Raw genomic sequence first — 12,568 nt, 5'->3', positions numbered from 1 at the left:
TGAAGTGAAGACTGGTTAGTTTTCAAGGCTTAGGAAATGAATGATTCACAACTTTGCTCTCTCTAATGGAAATGAAATGTTGAAATTTGGCTAAGGCAAGTTGCTTTTGAAGGGTAAATATTCTAAGTTTGCATTTTGGATAACAGTCATTGACCCCCCCAAAAGTGCGACTTAGGGGTTGAGTGATTGCCATTGACACCTCCAATCAGCAAACTAAGGTTTTTGCATTGTATTGTTTGAAATGAGATCATGATCATACTAGGCGCATTGCTAAGAAGATGATTGCAATATCAATTGGTGATCAGCACTTCCTTTGCCTAGCCATGGCATTAACAAAACTTTTAGTACCCAAGCAAAAGCACTTCTTTCCACTTCCATTGCCTTCCACTTCCTTCTGCTGCCACTTCCTTTGCCCTCTTAAGCCTCCGACATGCTTCTCCCAGCACTGCCAGTGGTACTCAAGCCCGATCACTCCCTTTTCTATCTCCCCTTCTCCACCTTCCTTACCACCTACCTCACCTACATCTTCTATTCCTTCCTTCCTTTCACCTTTCTACCTTCTCACTTCACCTTCTCCCATTCTCCATCCATCCTACATTTCTACTTCCCCTCACTTCCTTCCATTTCACCCCATATCCTTTACCTTCCACCCATCCATCTTCCTTCACCTTTCATCACTCCCACTTCCTACCTTCCTTCCACCTCTTATACCTCCCAACTACCATTTCTTACACCCTCTAACCCTCATCTCATTTTCCTTACCCCCTTATTTCCCTTAGCATACCCTTCTATTACCCCGATCCTATCCTAATCCACCTTCCTTTCTAACCTCACTAATTCGATCCTACCCTAGCCTACCCCTTTAATTCCTCCCTTTGCCACGGCATCCCCTTTATCCCTTATGCCCCCTATTACCTGACACCTTCTTCATCACTTACCCCAAACTTCCTTTTCCTAACTCCCACCCTACCCCACCACGTCACTTATCAAACCCGCACATCCCTTCCACCTTACCTCCACGACTTCTCCTTACCATTCCCTTCTTCCCGTGGCACCCTTCTACCTCATTGCCTTCGATCCCCTTCCACATCCGTGTCTTTGCTTGGGCCCCACAAACCTTACGATAGAAATCAAGAAGTTTCTAAGGCTTTTATAATGCCACATCATAGAAGACAGATCACTTCTTTTGGTCATCCAAATCAGCGACATAAGAGATGAGTCATTTCCTTTTACATGTGAAATGTGCGCCTTAAGAAATAAACAACTTCCTTTGACCCCTTGGAAACGCGCCTTAAGAAATTGAGTGATTTCCTTTGCCCCTTCGAATGTGCGCCTTAAGACTTTGATCATTTCCTTTGCCATGTTGAAAGTGCACCTTAAGGATCGGCGCTCAGTCATTGACCCCCAAGATGTGCGCCTTAAGGAATTTGTGATTGATGGACCTCACAACTTGGCAAGAAATGTTTTTTTTATAAATTTGAATTCAAAGATTCAAGTCGGCCTAAGAGTTTATTGCAAACATTTAAATGAGGTCGGCCTTGTGATGAATCACCCCACCCCTTCAAACATCTATAAAGGTCAGTTTGATCATTTCATTTGACCAAACTAAAACGACTTCTCATTGAAGGTAGCGATTCTTCGTTTCACACAGCGAATCGTCCCCTAAGTAAGGCGATTTTGATCAAAGACAAAGAAAAGTCATTAGAGCAATCTGAATTGATCATCTTTCACAGCGAATTTGTCTTCAAGGACAGCAAGTTTAATTCTGATCAAATATTGCCAAGGTCATCATTGCAAGCATACACAGCGAATTCATTTTTGAAGGGCAATTTGACTAGGACTAAGGCAAAGAAATTCAGGACATCAAAACTGATCACTAACTACAGCAAGCAAACTTTAGGAGCAGCAAATTCTGGAAGTGAAATTATCAAATCCACATCAGCAACCTTGCAAACTCCAGTCATTGATCAGAAGTGCATTCACTTAGAAGGGCAATTTTGTCAAGAAGCAACCAGATTAAAGTTCTCAATCTATTTTGAAGCAATTCACAGGTCTGAAATAGGCTCATTTCATGATCTTTACACAAAATCAGACTTAAAATCAGATGTCTCCATGATCAAAAAATTCGTTTCCAGATTTAGAGAAGGTAGTGGAAAAGCTTGGTTTAAGTACTTTTTACAATATTTTGATTCAAGTTATGTTGTTTCCAGGTTTGATGCAAGTAGGATGAGCATGCAAAAGAATGTGTGGAAAGGGTCAAGACTTCAAGGCGTAGAAAGAACATCAGCTCACATACAACATCAAGATTTCACCACATAAGCAAAGACAAGAGCCCAAGGATGACATTGCAGCACTTCAAGCCTCAAGCTCATGCAAGGTAGCTGATGGGATCATCATCGCAGACTATAAGGCAAGAGTGGGAGTCATCTACGTCAAGGGGAGAACAAGAAGACTCTAGACTTGGAATGAAAGATTTCCACTGCATGAAGAAAATAATATTGTACAGGAAAGACTTCGAGATCAACATAAGGACAGCAGCGAATGCAAAGGACATGATCAGCATGATGATATGAGAGCGCACTTCAATTGCAACACTTCAAGTCTCAAGCTCATGCAAGGAAGCTGCTCGAAGGAAAAGGATTTCACAAGATCACACAAGAAGAAGGAAGGATCAAGCATAGGCAAGACAAGGTCTACATCAAATGCAGCACTAAGGCGGAATTCCCAAACAAGAGCTGAAGGGTGAAATGATGAGTATCAAGAGATATGCCTCATTCATTTACAACTTGTGATGAGTTACAAAGATCAAGCAAACTAAGGTGGCACCCAATCATCGTTTATCCAATCACATCATTCTAAGATAAGGCATCCAAATTCAATGTACCTGACTCATCTACAAAGAAGATAAGTACCAAATGTGGGCACAAAGTTCGATGCACCTACCATTGTCATCTATTGGTCGAATTTCCAAGGGACGTGTGTCTCATCACATGTAATTTTGTCATTCGTCAAGCATTAAATGCTTTGCAATGGGTAAAACAAGCCCTAATTAGGGTTTCTATCTTTGCTCCACTTCTTCATTTGTAAAAGCAAATAGTGAATAGACAGTAGTTCAAGAATAGATAGCAAGCAATTAGAGTTGAGTAAGAAGAGAAGGCAAAGATTGTTGCCAAGACTTTGTTGTAAGCAGCATATCAATTTTATTGAAGATATGGTGGATTTTATGTGTTGATTCAACAATTTGCATGGTCTCTACTTCTCAATTTGATTTTCATGTTGTTTAGATGAATGGAAGAACTTTGTGTATGATCGATGGTGAAATTCATACGTCCATACTACTAACACCTTGCCGATGGTAAAATGTCTTGCGTAGTCAACTGGATCCATCTTAGCCAAGGTTAACTTTAATTATCACTTCTCCATTGATATGCATCAACTTGATGGTATCTATGCTTGTAGTGGTGATTTGAAACTCATCAAGCTATCCCTAGAAGATCGCACTAGCCTTGTGGAGATCTTCGCTACATGTCAGCGCAAGGCTTAGTTGAGTTCCACCAAAGATTGTCCATTGCTCTTGCATTCCTAGGATTAGAGTAGCCTTCCTAAACCCTATCCTTTTTTCCCTTTTTTTCAAATCAAGTTAATTTCCACATTCCAGCAACATTCAAGCATTCAAGCATTAAACGTACATCCACCTTGTGATTCCAGCAATATCACATCACACAACTGAGTCTATCCAAGGGCACGTCAAAACCTGACAGTTGAGAACCTTGGAGTCATCCCACTTGATCATGCAGCTTAGCATTTGGGAGATTTTGTTCAAGAGAGGATAGAATACTTAGTATTTTATTGTGTCTTGTATAGTGCATAAAAACACCATCAACACAGACCTGTGCAAGTAAAAGCAGATTCCCAACTTATTTTTAGAATTGCAGACCTAAGACAATATTATTTCAAGACCTAGGGTTTGAATTTCAGGGGTCTATAGGGCAAATTTCTGACCATCCTATTGAGGCGAGCCTGAGTTTGAGAGGCATTTTACCAAGTTTTTTGAAGCAAAATTACCAGACATAGGACGCATACTGTAGCAAGCATTGCAGCAATCCTTCATCAACCCTAGGTGCGAATTATAAGCAGAGCAGACCTGGTAGAAAAAAAAGAAGGTAGATTGGAACATTTTCAGACCTAGACCTAAAACGAAAGGCGAATTTTAAGAGAAGAGCAATCATTTTTAAATCAGACTTAGCATTTTGTATTTCCTTGTTCTTTCAATGTTTTTTCCAAGTTGAATGAGTTTTTAGGGGCCTGATTTGTCAAGTATTAGCCTTATTTGCATATAATTCATGGTGTATGATGTTAAATCTGTTTGTCTTCCAGGTTTTGATAGGAGGATAGAATGTTGATAAAGGGATGATTTCATTAGGATGTTCAAAGAATACATTCCAGGACGAGTCAGCATCAAGGTGGAGGCTTCAAAACATAATAGAGGGAGCAACTCAGCATCTTCACTACTGTCAAGATTCAACCACACCTAATCTCATTAAGGTTAGAGCTTCAAGTCAAGCTGGAGCAAAGGCAAATCAACATCAAGATAAAGATTATAGCACAAGGTCTACTTTCCATGGGAAAACTTCATAAGATTACACAAGTAGATTGCACAAGTATGAAGGTCAACATAAGAAAGGAAAATTTGGCAATCTTGAATTTCCTTCGAAAATACAAGAATGCTTGCCAGTACAAGGAAGTTAATCCCGATTGTACAATGTGAAGGTACCTCTATGTCAATAGGAATTTCACCAAACAAAGGATTCCACACATGAGGTCAGGAATTACCTCAAGGGATTCCAAGATCAAGGAAAATCAATGAAGGAGATGTCAAGATACACATTTGCAACATGTTCCACTATTCAAGTACATCAAGGAAACAGCAAATTTGTGACATGATGATGATAGCAATATCAAGGACAGAGGAAGGAGTCAAAATATCCAAAGAAATGCAAATCATCATAAGGAATTCCATACATCGCCAAGAATGTCCAAGACAAAGAAGTGTTTCAAGATTCCGGAGTTGAGGATGGAAATGCATCACAAAGAAGAAAGAAAGTTCCCAAACATGAATAAGGAAAAGTGAAGAGTGATCAAGGAAAGAAGATAGTTTTAGAGGAGTTAAGCACAGTTAGAAACTTGACCACTTAGATGATGCAATTTGGGAATATGATCCACTTCATCACGTTGAGCAACTGACTAATTTTGAGTATCAAGAGATATTGCTCAAGATGGAGAACTTCTTCATGATAATCTACAAGGAAAAAGTTGAGTTGGCGCCTAGTCATCATCAATCCAATCTAGCTATGCCACATCAATTCGTCCAGATTCAATGTACCCGGTTCATCCTACGAAGAGGACAACTACACGTGACACATGGCACGACATCAAATATTATTCTATGTACTTGACCTATTTTCTCATTGGTTAAAAATCAAAGGAGGACATGTGTCCAATTTATTGTAATTATTTCATTGGCCAAAAGGAAGTTTGTTGTAACAAACCCTAATTAGGGTTTCATTTTGTAATCTTGGCCATTGATCTCAAATTGATCCGAGCCATTGAATTGTAAAGAGTCCTCTATATAAGGCTCAGTCTTCTCATTATAGAGGTTAATAGTTAGTAGCCAAGCAGTTAAATAATAGTTAGCAGTAGAGTAGGAGGAAGAAGCTTGAAATTGTTGCCAAGTTATGTTGAAATCAATTAAATACTTCCACTGAAGTTATGGTGGATGTATGTGTTGTGTTTCTACATTTTGCATGGTTCCATGTTACTTCTCAAGATTAATTAGAGTTCATTGATTATGATGGAGAAGTTTGATGATATTTGATGAATCCTTTGGTTCATATCATTTACACCTTGTTGATTGCAAGTTGTTTTGCATGGTTAGCGTGAACCTAATTATTATTGTGGCTAAGTTCGATTGTGAATACTTCATTTGAGGCTAAGTTCGATTGTGAATACTTCATTTGAATTGTGCCATTATTGGGTATTCGAATGGATTGTTTATAATATTAAGATCTTTCACTACCTTAGGAGATCGCACTCTTTCTATGGCGTTGTGAGCCGTATCTAGTTAAGTAGAAAGTAGTTTCATGAAGGATTTGTATATCAAAGCATCATTCATTATTGTCATTGTCCTTAGGAATTAGGAGTTAGTATAGTTTCTCTAAACCTTTTCCCCTTTTGTCCTTTTTTTTTTCATTTGAATTTGAATTAGTTTAGGAGAAGAAGCATCACATGAGTGATACATCTGATGTTCAAATTCCGGTTGCAGTTCATGACGTAAGTCCCCTTGGATTACCAGCAATCACATCAACACACTGAGTCTATCCCACATAAAGTCACTTGTACGCAATAGGAACCTTGGAGTCACCTCGTTTGATCACATAGCTTAGCATTCGAGAGGTCTTTGTTCAAGAGAGGATAGAGTACTCAGTACTTTATTCTGTGTTGTAAGGTGTCACAAAAAACACATCAACAATATCTATCAGTGTCTTTTACATAGATTTTTTTAAATATAGATATGCTAGTTTAGTATCATTAGATTTTTATTTTTGTCTATTTAAAAGACAAATCAGCTCCTCTCTAAATAAAGACAAATCAGTTCCTCTTCAAACCAGATTCTGCATAGCAAAGTGAGGTCAATAGTCAAACCATTTTTCCAGGAGCTTCAAAACAAATTTCTAGAACTTACAATTGCTAATAACTTGTAATGCTGCTGTATCATATCAGTGATGTATTTCATTCAGTGAATTTACATACAATTAAAAAATGGAATAAAACGGATTATGTAAATCAAATCGATTACATACAATAAAGCTTTTACCAGCGCTTGTTGTAAGAGGAGATTATGGTTGTCTCTATTTGAAATGCTGAAAAAAATTAAGGAATCAAGTGGTTTTAAACCTAATGACAAAAAAATTGCAAAGTAGGAGAAAATGATGCACGTCATGATTTAAATGCAATTAAATGGAAAAGTGGATCAAAATTATGGTCAACAATGTGATTAATCACAATTAATCAAGATTTTTCCTTTTTTGCTTCTATGGTTCATGTAAACCCAACTTATCAGGCCTCGCATTAGTATCCAATTAAATGCCATATGGGGCATCTTTGCAATCCATGTCAACATAAATTGAATGCCATTATATGGGCCTGCCTTATCATACCGTCGGTTTAGGACCCAATAAGTTACCATATTGGGAAATCCATGTTGAGTCTATATTGTGTAGCATTGATATGGATTTATCTAATGATAACGTTGGTATAGGGGACGTGAGGCTAACTACTCCTTATAAATGGTTAGAGTTGGTAAATGTAAATCCAATCAATTTCAGTTCATAATATTCTTTATAATAATTAACTTGGATATTTCTAAGATTATTAATATTTTAATTTGTATCTTTAAGTGCAACACAAACGGAATAAAAGTGCAATAGAACCACTCTTCAAATTTTAAGGAGAAACTCCCTTCGGGAGTTAAAACTAATTTAAAAACCTAATCTAAACATGTATTTACCATTCACAATTTGTATAGATGTGGTTTTTATGTGGTTCATACATAGCAAGCAAAACTAAAGGTATCTTTGGGGATGACCATTTGGTGAAATGGTGGGGCTTCTTACCTGTAGTGCCTACAACCTAGGTTCAAACCCCCACAGGTTCGTCTCTACCGTGTAAAAAATGGAGTACTCTTACCATGGGGAGAACCTTGGAGAAATAGGGGGGCTTCTTGCCTGTAGTGCTTACATCCTTGGTTCAAACCCTTTTTAAGCCCCCACGGGTTAGTAGAGTTGGTCAAGTCTTGGGTGTTCATGCTTGAGGTCTTGGGTTCAATTCTCTGGCCTGAAATTACCCCGTCACGGACACTTGGGGGCGGTGCTGGTTATCCCGTGGCCGTAGGGACTAGTCTTGCCTCACCGCTCGCCCCGTAAAGGGAAATCGCTGGGCGGTGAGTCGCGGGGATACCCTTCGAAATCAAAAAAAAAAAAACTAAAGGTATCTTTCTGGATTTTCACTTGGGGCAAAAGGCTGACACGCACTTCAACTCAAAGTGCAGTTTCTATGCTTTTTGACTAAAAGAAAACCCTGCAATAAGTACCACACTTATGTTGTTCAGCTAAAGGCAAAAACTAGGCAGTGCAAGTACACATACAGCTAGGATTGATTTAAAGAACACAAAAGGCTCGACAAATCAAGAGAAAGGAATAGCATACAAAGCTATAAGACCCTCTTCACTATGACATGCAATATAAAGCATGTTGTTAATAGTAAAAACACTTTGATTCACCTTTATCTACACATATATTAGATGTTATGAGCTGATTATTGCATTCAAAGTTACAACCACAAACTTAAACACCTATTACAATACAAAGCTTCCAATAACTGTTAAACAATATTCACTCATAAAAGCACAAAATATAAAAAAAATTGACAGCAAATTTGCAACAAGACAACAATATTAATTACTATTGATTCATTGAATGATTTCCTGTCAGTGTCAAAAGCTTTGTATGAAAAAAGAATTAAAACTAACACACACTGTTAAGCTATGAATAGTTTGCTTGCACACGAAGCAAGCTTAATATACAACTTTGTCCACACATCCTAAACCCTAAATCAAAAAATCTTCAAATAGAATTCCAATATGGATGACTTTCAACAAAGAATAGATCTTCTAGATGGCCACTACAAATAGGTTTCTCAGAATACGTTTATCTCCTCAGAAATGATGACAACTAAAAATAGTGCAAGCTATAAATTGCTTAGGCAAAAAATAAGCAATTTGACAGCTAGCTCTTGTAGTGATTTGGATTAAGTTCCTCTTTTCTGTACATGATTAATCCTCCAAAGAAATCTTGAAACTATAACAATTCACCAAACAATATTGATGACTCAAATCTAAATCCTTCCTTTGTTGATTCTCCAGCAACATTTGCTAAAAATTGTAGCTTTGGACTCTCTCTCCAAATACACTAATATGATCATCGTTGTATTCTGCTCTCTTCATTTTAGTCAACCAAAAGACTTGTTGAAACAGTGACAAAACTCTGACAAGCCTGAAAATGATTGCCAAACTCATGGACTTGCCATAATTGAAACCTTTGCAGCCAAATACCAATAGCAATATGTTTGATGTTGAAGATCTCCAAACCCTAGGCACCCTTCAAGTCTGAATAACAGCTTCTGAAAATCTGCTCACTGTGAACATCTTAACCTTGCCGATATATGATTAAAATTAATAATCTACTAAAAACCCGCTGCAATGATAATAAACAGTTCAAAACCCTAAAAATCAGCCATCAACACACAAAGAAACACCTTTTCCAAGATCAATATCTTCATTGTTCGAGGGTTGATATCCGCTTATAAACTTTTCTGATGATATGATTGAATTGCAGGCAATTTGATATGCAAGAACAGCCAAGGGTTTGAATATGGATGTCTGAGAATTGATCAAAAACCCTAGGTGTTGTCTATGTATTTAAAAACCTGATTTTATTGGAGATAAAACCCTGCTCTAAGAAGGAATTTCAGCTTGAATGCACATGAAAACCATTGAAAAAGGTGAAATCCCTGCAAGAATTAATGAAACTGCTGGTAAAAACTCCCACTCATTTGCTGCTTCCAAACAGTGTTAAGGATAAAAAATAATGTGAGGAAGAATGGCACAATTGAGGTATATTTATTCACACATATCACTGATATTTCATTCGTGTCCATTTATGTTAGGTACACCTGTATATAGCATTCACTTAAACTACAAAGCAAAAATCAGGCAGCTTTTTACATGGCACATGACTATACATAGGCTGGTAACTTTCATTTTGCAAAATATGTTCCTATTCCTGGTGCATTTTTGTATTTTTTAAAAATTGCATGTTCCCATTATAGGTCATACACTACTGGTATGCCTTTGCAAATTTCTCTAATTACCAAATTTGTTCATACACTTAGGACAGTGTGTTTTCTACCTTGCCTATTTTCTCAAACTTGACACAAAAACCCAATCCACTGATCAATGGCACATGCCCTCTAATGACCTTGCAGATTATGGATTTTGAAAAACAAGTTAACATTCTCTAGGCGCACAACATTGTATGGCCTTCCGCAATTTTGTGTTTGTAAATTCTCTCTTATGTATGCTTCCATGTGCCTAACAACCAAATTAGACACTTTTTACATTGACGATGCAGATGTTCGCCACCTTGAGATAGGGATACAATCTTGCTACTCCACCTTTTCCCTTTCTGCCCCCTGCGGAAATAAGTTTGCCCTTGGATTTATTTTCCTAAAAATTTAAAACCAAGGCTATCAAGATCACAAGAACAACAATACTAAAAGGGATACTAGGATAATAAAATTTAGACAAATCATTTAAATTTTGAGTGTCATTTGAAAATCAAAACCAAGGTTACAAAAATTCAAAAACAATAATGACAATTATTCATTTGGAGCTTACAATACTGCAATTTAGCAAACTTTCCTTTCTAAAATTTGAGTTAACTTTCTGGGATATTTCCTGCTGCCTATTCTGATCTTCCAAAAAGATTTTGTGGTTAGTTTAACATGTAGAACATGATTTCAGATTTACTAAAAACAGTTTTTTCTAATTGCCACTCTCACAATTCTGTTAACACCCACTAGGGTAGGGAAAACACTCTTACCAGATATGCAGGGATGAGACTTGGAATTTTGCACTCACAGAGCTGGACTTGTTCATTCTACAATCAAGTTTGATCCCCGCATTACCAGAATGACTAGCCAGTGGCCATTGGTAAATAGCGGATAAAGAATTTTCTTCAGCTGAGCTTTTAACTTAGACATTCTTAACAGTGTGAGTTAGCGTTAAGAACTTAAGGCCATGCACCTCAACTAACGCAAAATCCAGGAGAGAGAGAATGGAAGGGACGGACCAAGAGAGAGAGGAAGAGTAAGAGAGGGAGCAGTAGAGGGAGGGAGGGATGTAGGGGATACACGTACACACACACAAAGATCATTCGTGCCAATTCCCTCTACCTAATTCTTTGTGAATACGCACAAGGTCATTTTTGTAGGTATATGAATTTTTCAATTTTTTCAGGTATCAGGAATACAGAATGAAATCAACAGGAAGTAGGATACCATTCTCTATGATACAAAAGCCTTCTTTATGCTCGTTCGGCATAAGATTCTGAGTGCTTCAGCATTAAGAGATTAAAAAACCTTAACATTCTTCTACATCAATCTTCAAAACGTATTTATGTATCAACAACTGATCAAAAGATTTAAAACGCACTTGGTTCTCTTGACAAGAATCAATCATTGTGGACACAGTCTCCGTAATGTCAATCCGTAAAGACCCATGTACAATCTTAATTGGCGATTTACTAAAATTAATTTTACTTCCATTGTTACCATATTCTCAAATTGTTATATATATATATATATATTCGCAGAAGATGGGTATATCCTTGCAGACTCGTAAATAATCCTGAATACTAAATTAAAAACGTTAATCCTTCCAAGTTTACCGTTCATTTTTAAATTGCTTGAAAAAAGCAAAATCCCAAATGATAGCATTCATATCAAACAGGTATATCATTGGACTCGTATAATCGGAATCCTGCTTACCTAATTAAAACAATTAATATTTCTTCCCACTAACCATTTATTCTCACATTTAATTGCAAAAGCAAAAAAATGGCGGTATTGATTAGAGATAGGTATATCTTTGCAGACTGTATAATCCCCATTACCCAATTATAAAGAAAATTCCAACCATTTTATCATTCATTCTTGAATTACTTGAAAAACGAGGCAAAACCTAAATTAAATCATTAATATGTCAGTTATATCATTGCAGATTCATGTATAACACAATTATCTGCCTTTTCCCATTTTACCAATCATTCTCACATTAGTTAATAATAGAGGAAAGAACTCAAATCACATCATTCATGTCGAATATGGATATTGTAACACATTTAACAAAATAGCTAACGGAAGTAAAGAATGAGAATTAAGTAGCAGATAGCATACCCTATGCCTTTGGTGCCCCCTGTAACCAGGGCTGTCATTCCTTGAAGAGACCATTTTTGTTGTCTACTGCTGCCTCCCAACATCCTCTGTTAAAACAAAGTCTATATCGAGATGGTGAAGTTAATTAGAAAGTATTTTGAGAATACCTAATATGTAAGAAAGAAACGGGAGATGTAATGTGTCATACTCTCCACCATGAAGGATTGGTGTTGATGAAAGAATTAAAATACGGTGAGACATCTGATGTGGATGATCTTTGTCGGGATATTGTTCAGCGGAAAATGAAAGAATAAAAGAGAATTTTAGCAACGTCCATCATACCAACTAGAGGACAAAAGGACATAAGATCTGTGAAAAAAATAAAGGCTATAATAATAATTATTAGTCATGTCGTTATATTTCCACAATCTATGAGATTTTTTTGTCTAGATTTGGTTGTCTAAGATTTTTTGAGTATCAAATATAATAATAAGTGGTAATTATACATGTTTTTGAT

General features: G+C 36.9%; 1 protein-coding gene across 1 annotated transcript in view; it reads right to left on the bottom strand.

Moving 5' to 3' along the window:
- The window catches only part of LOC131054657 (tropinone reductase homolog At5g06060), a 78,079-nt gene extending 65,749 nt beyond the window's left edge, over positions 1-12,330 (bottom strand). Inside the window, exon 1 of the mRNA XM_057989207.2 lies at positions 12,073-12,330. Coding sequence (XP_057845190.1) covers positions 12,073-12,155 — 83 coding nt within the window. The 5' untranslated portion in view covers positions 12,156-12,330. The remainder of the gene's footprint in view (positions 1-12,072) is intronic.
- Between the last annotated feature and the right edge of the window lie 238 nt (positions 12,331-12,568).

The sequence above is a fragment of the Cryptomeria japonica genome, chromosome 8 (assembly GCF_030272615.1).
Source record: "Cryptomeria japonica chromosome 8, Sugi_1.0, whole genome shotgun sequence".
Classification (NCBI taxonomy): Eukaryota; Viridiplantae; Streptophyta; class Pinopsida; order Cupressales; family Cupressaceae; genus Cryptomeria; species Cryptomeria japonica.
Note: the sequence above shows the minus strand (reverse complement) of the source record. Positions and strands in the feature narration are given on the sequence as shown.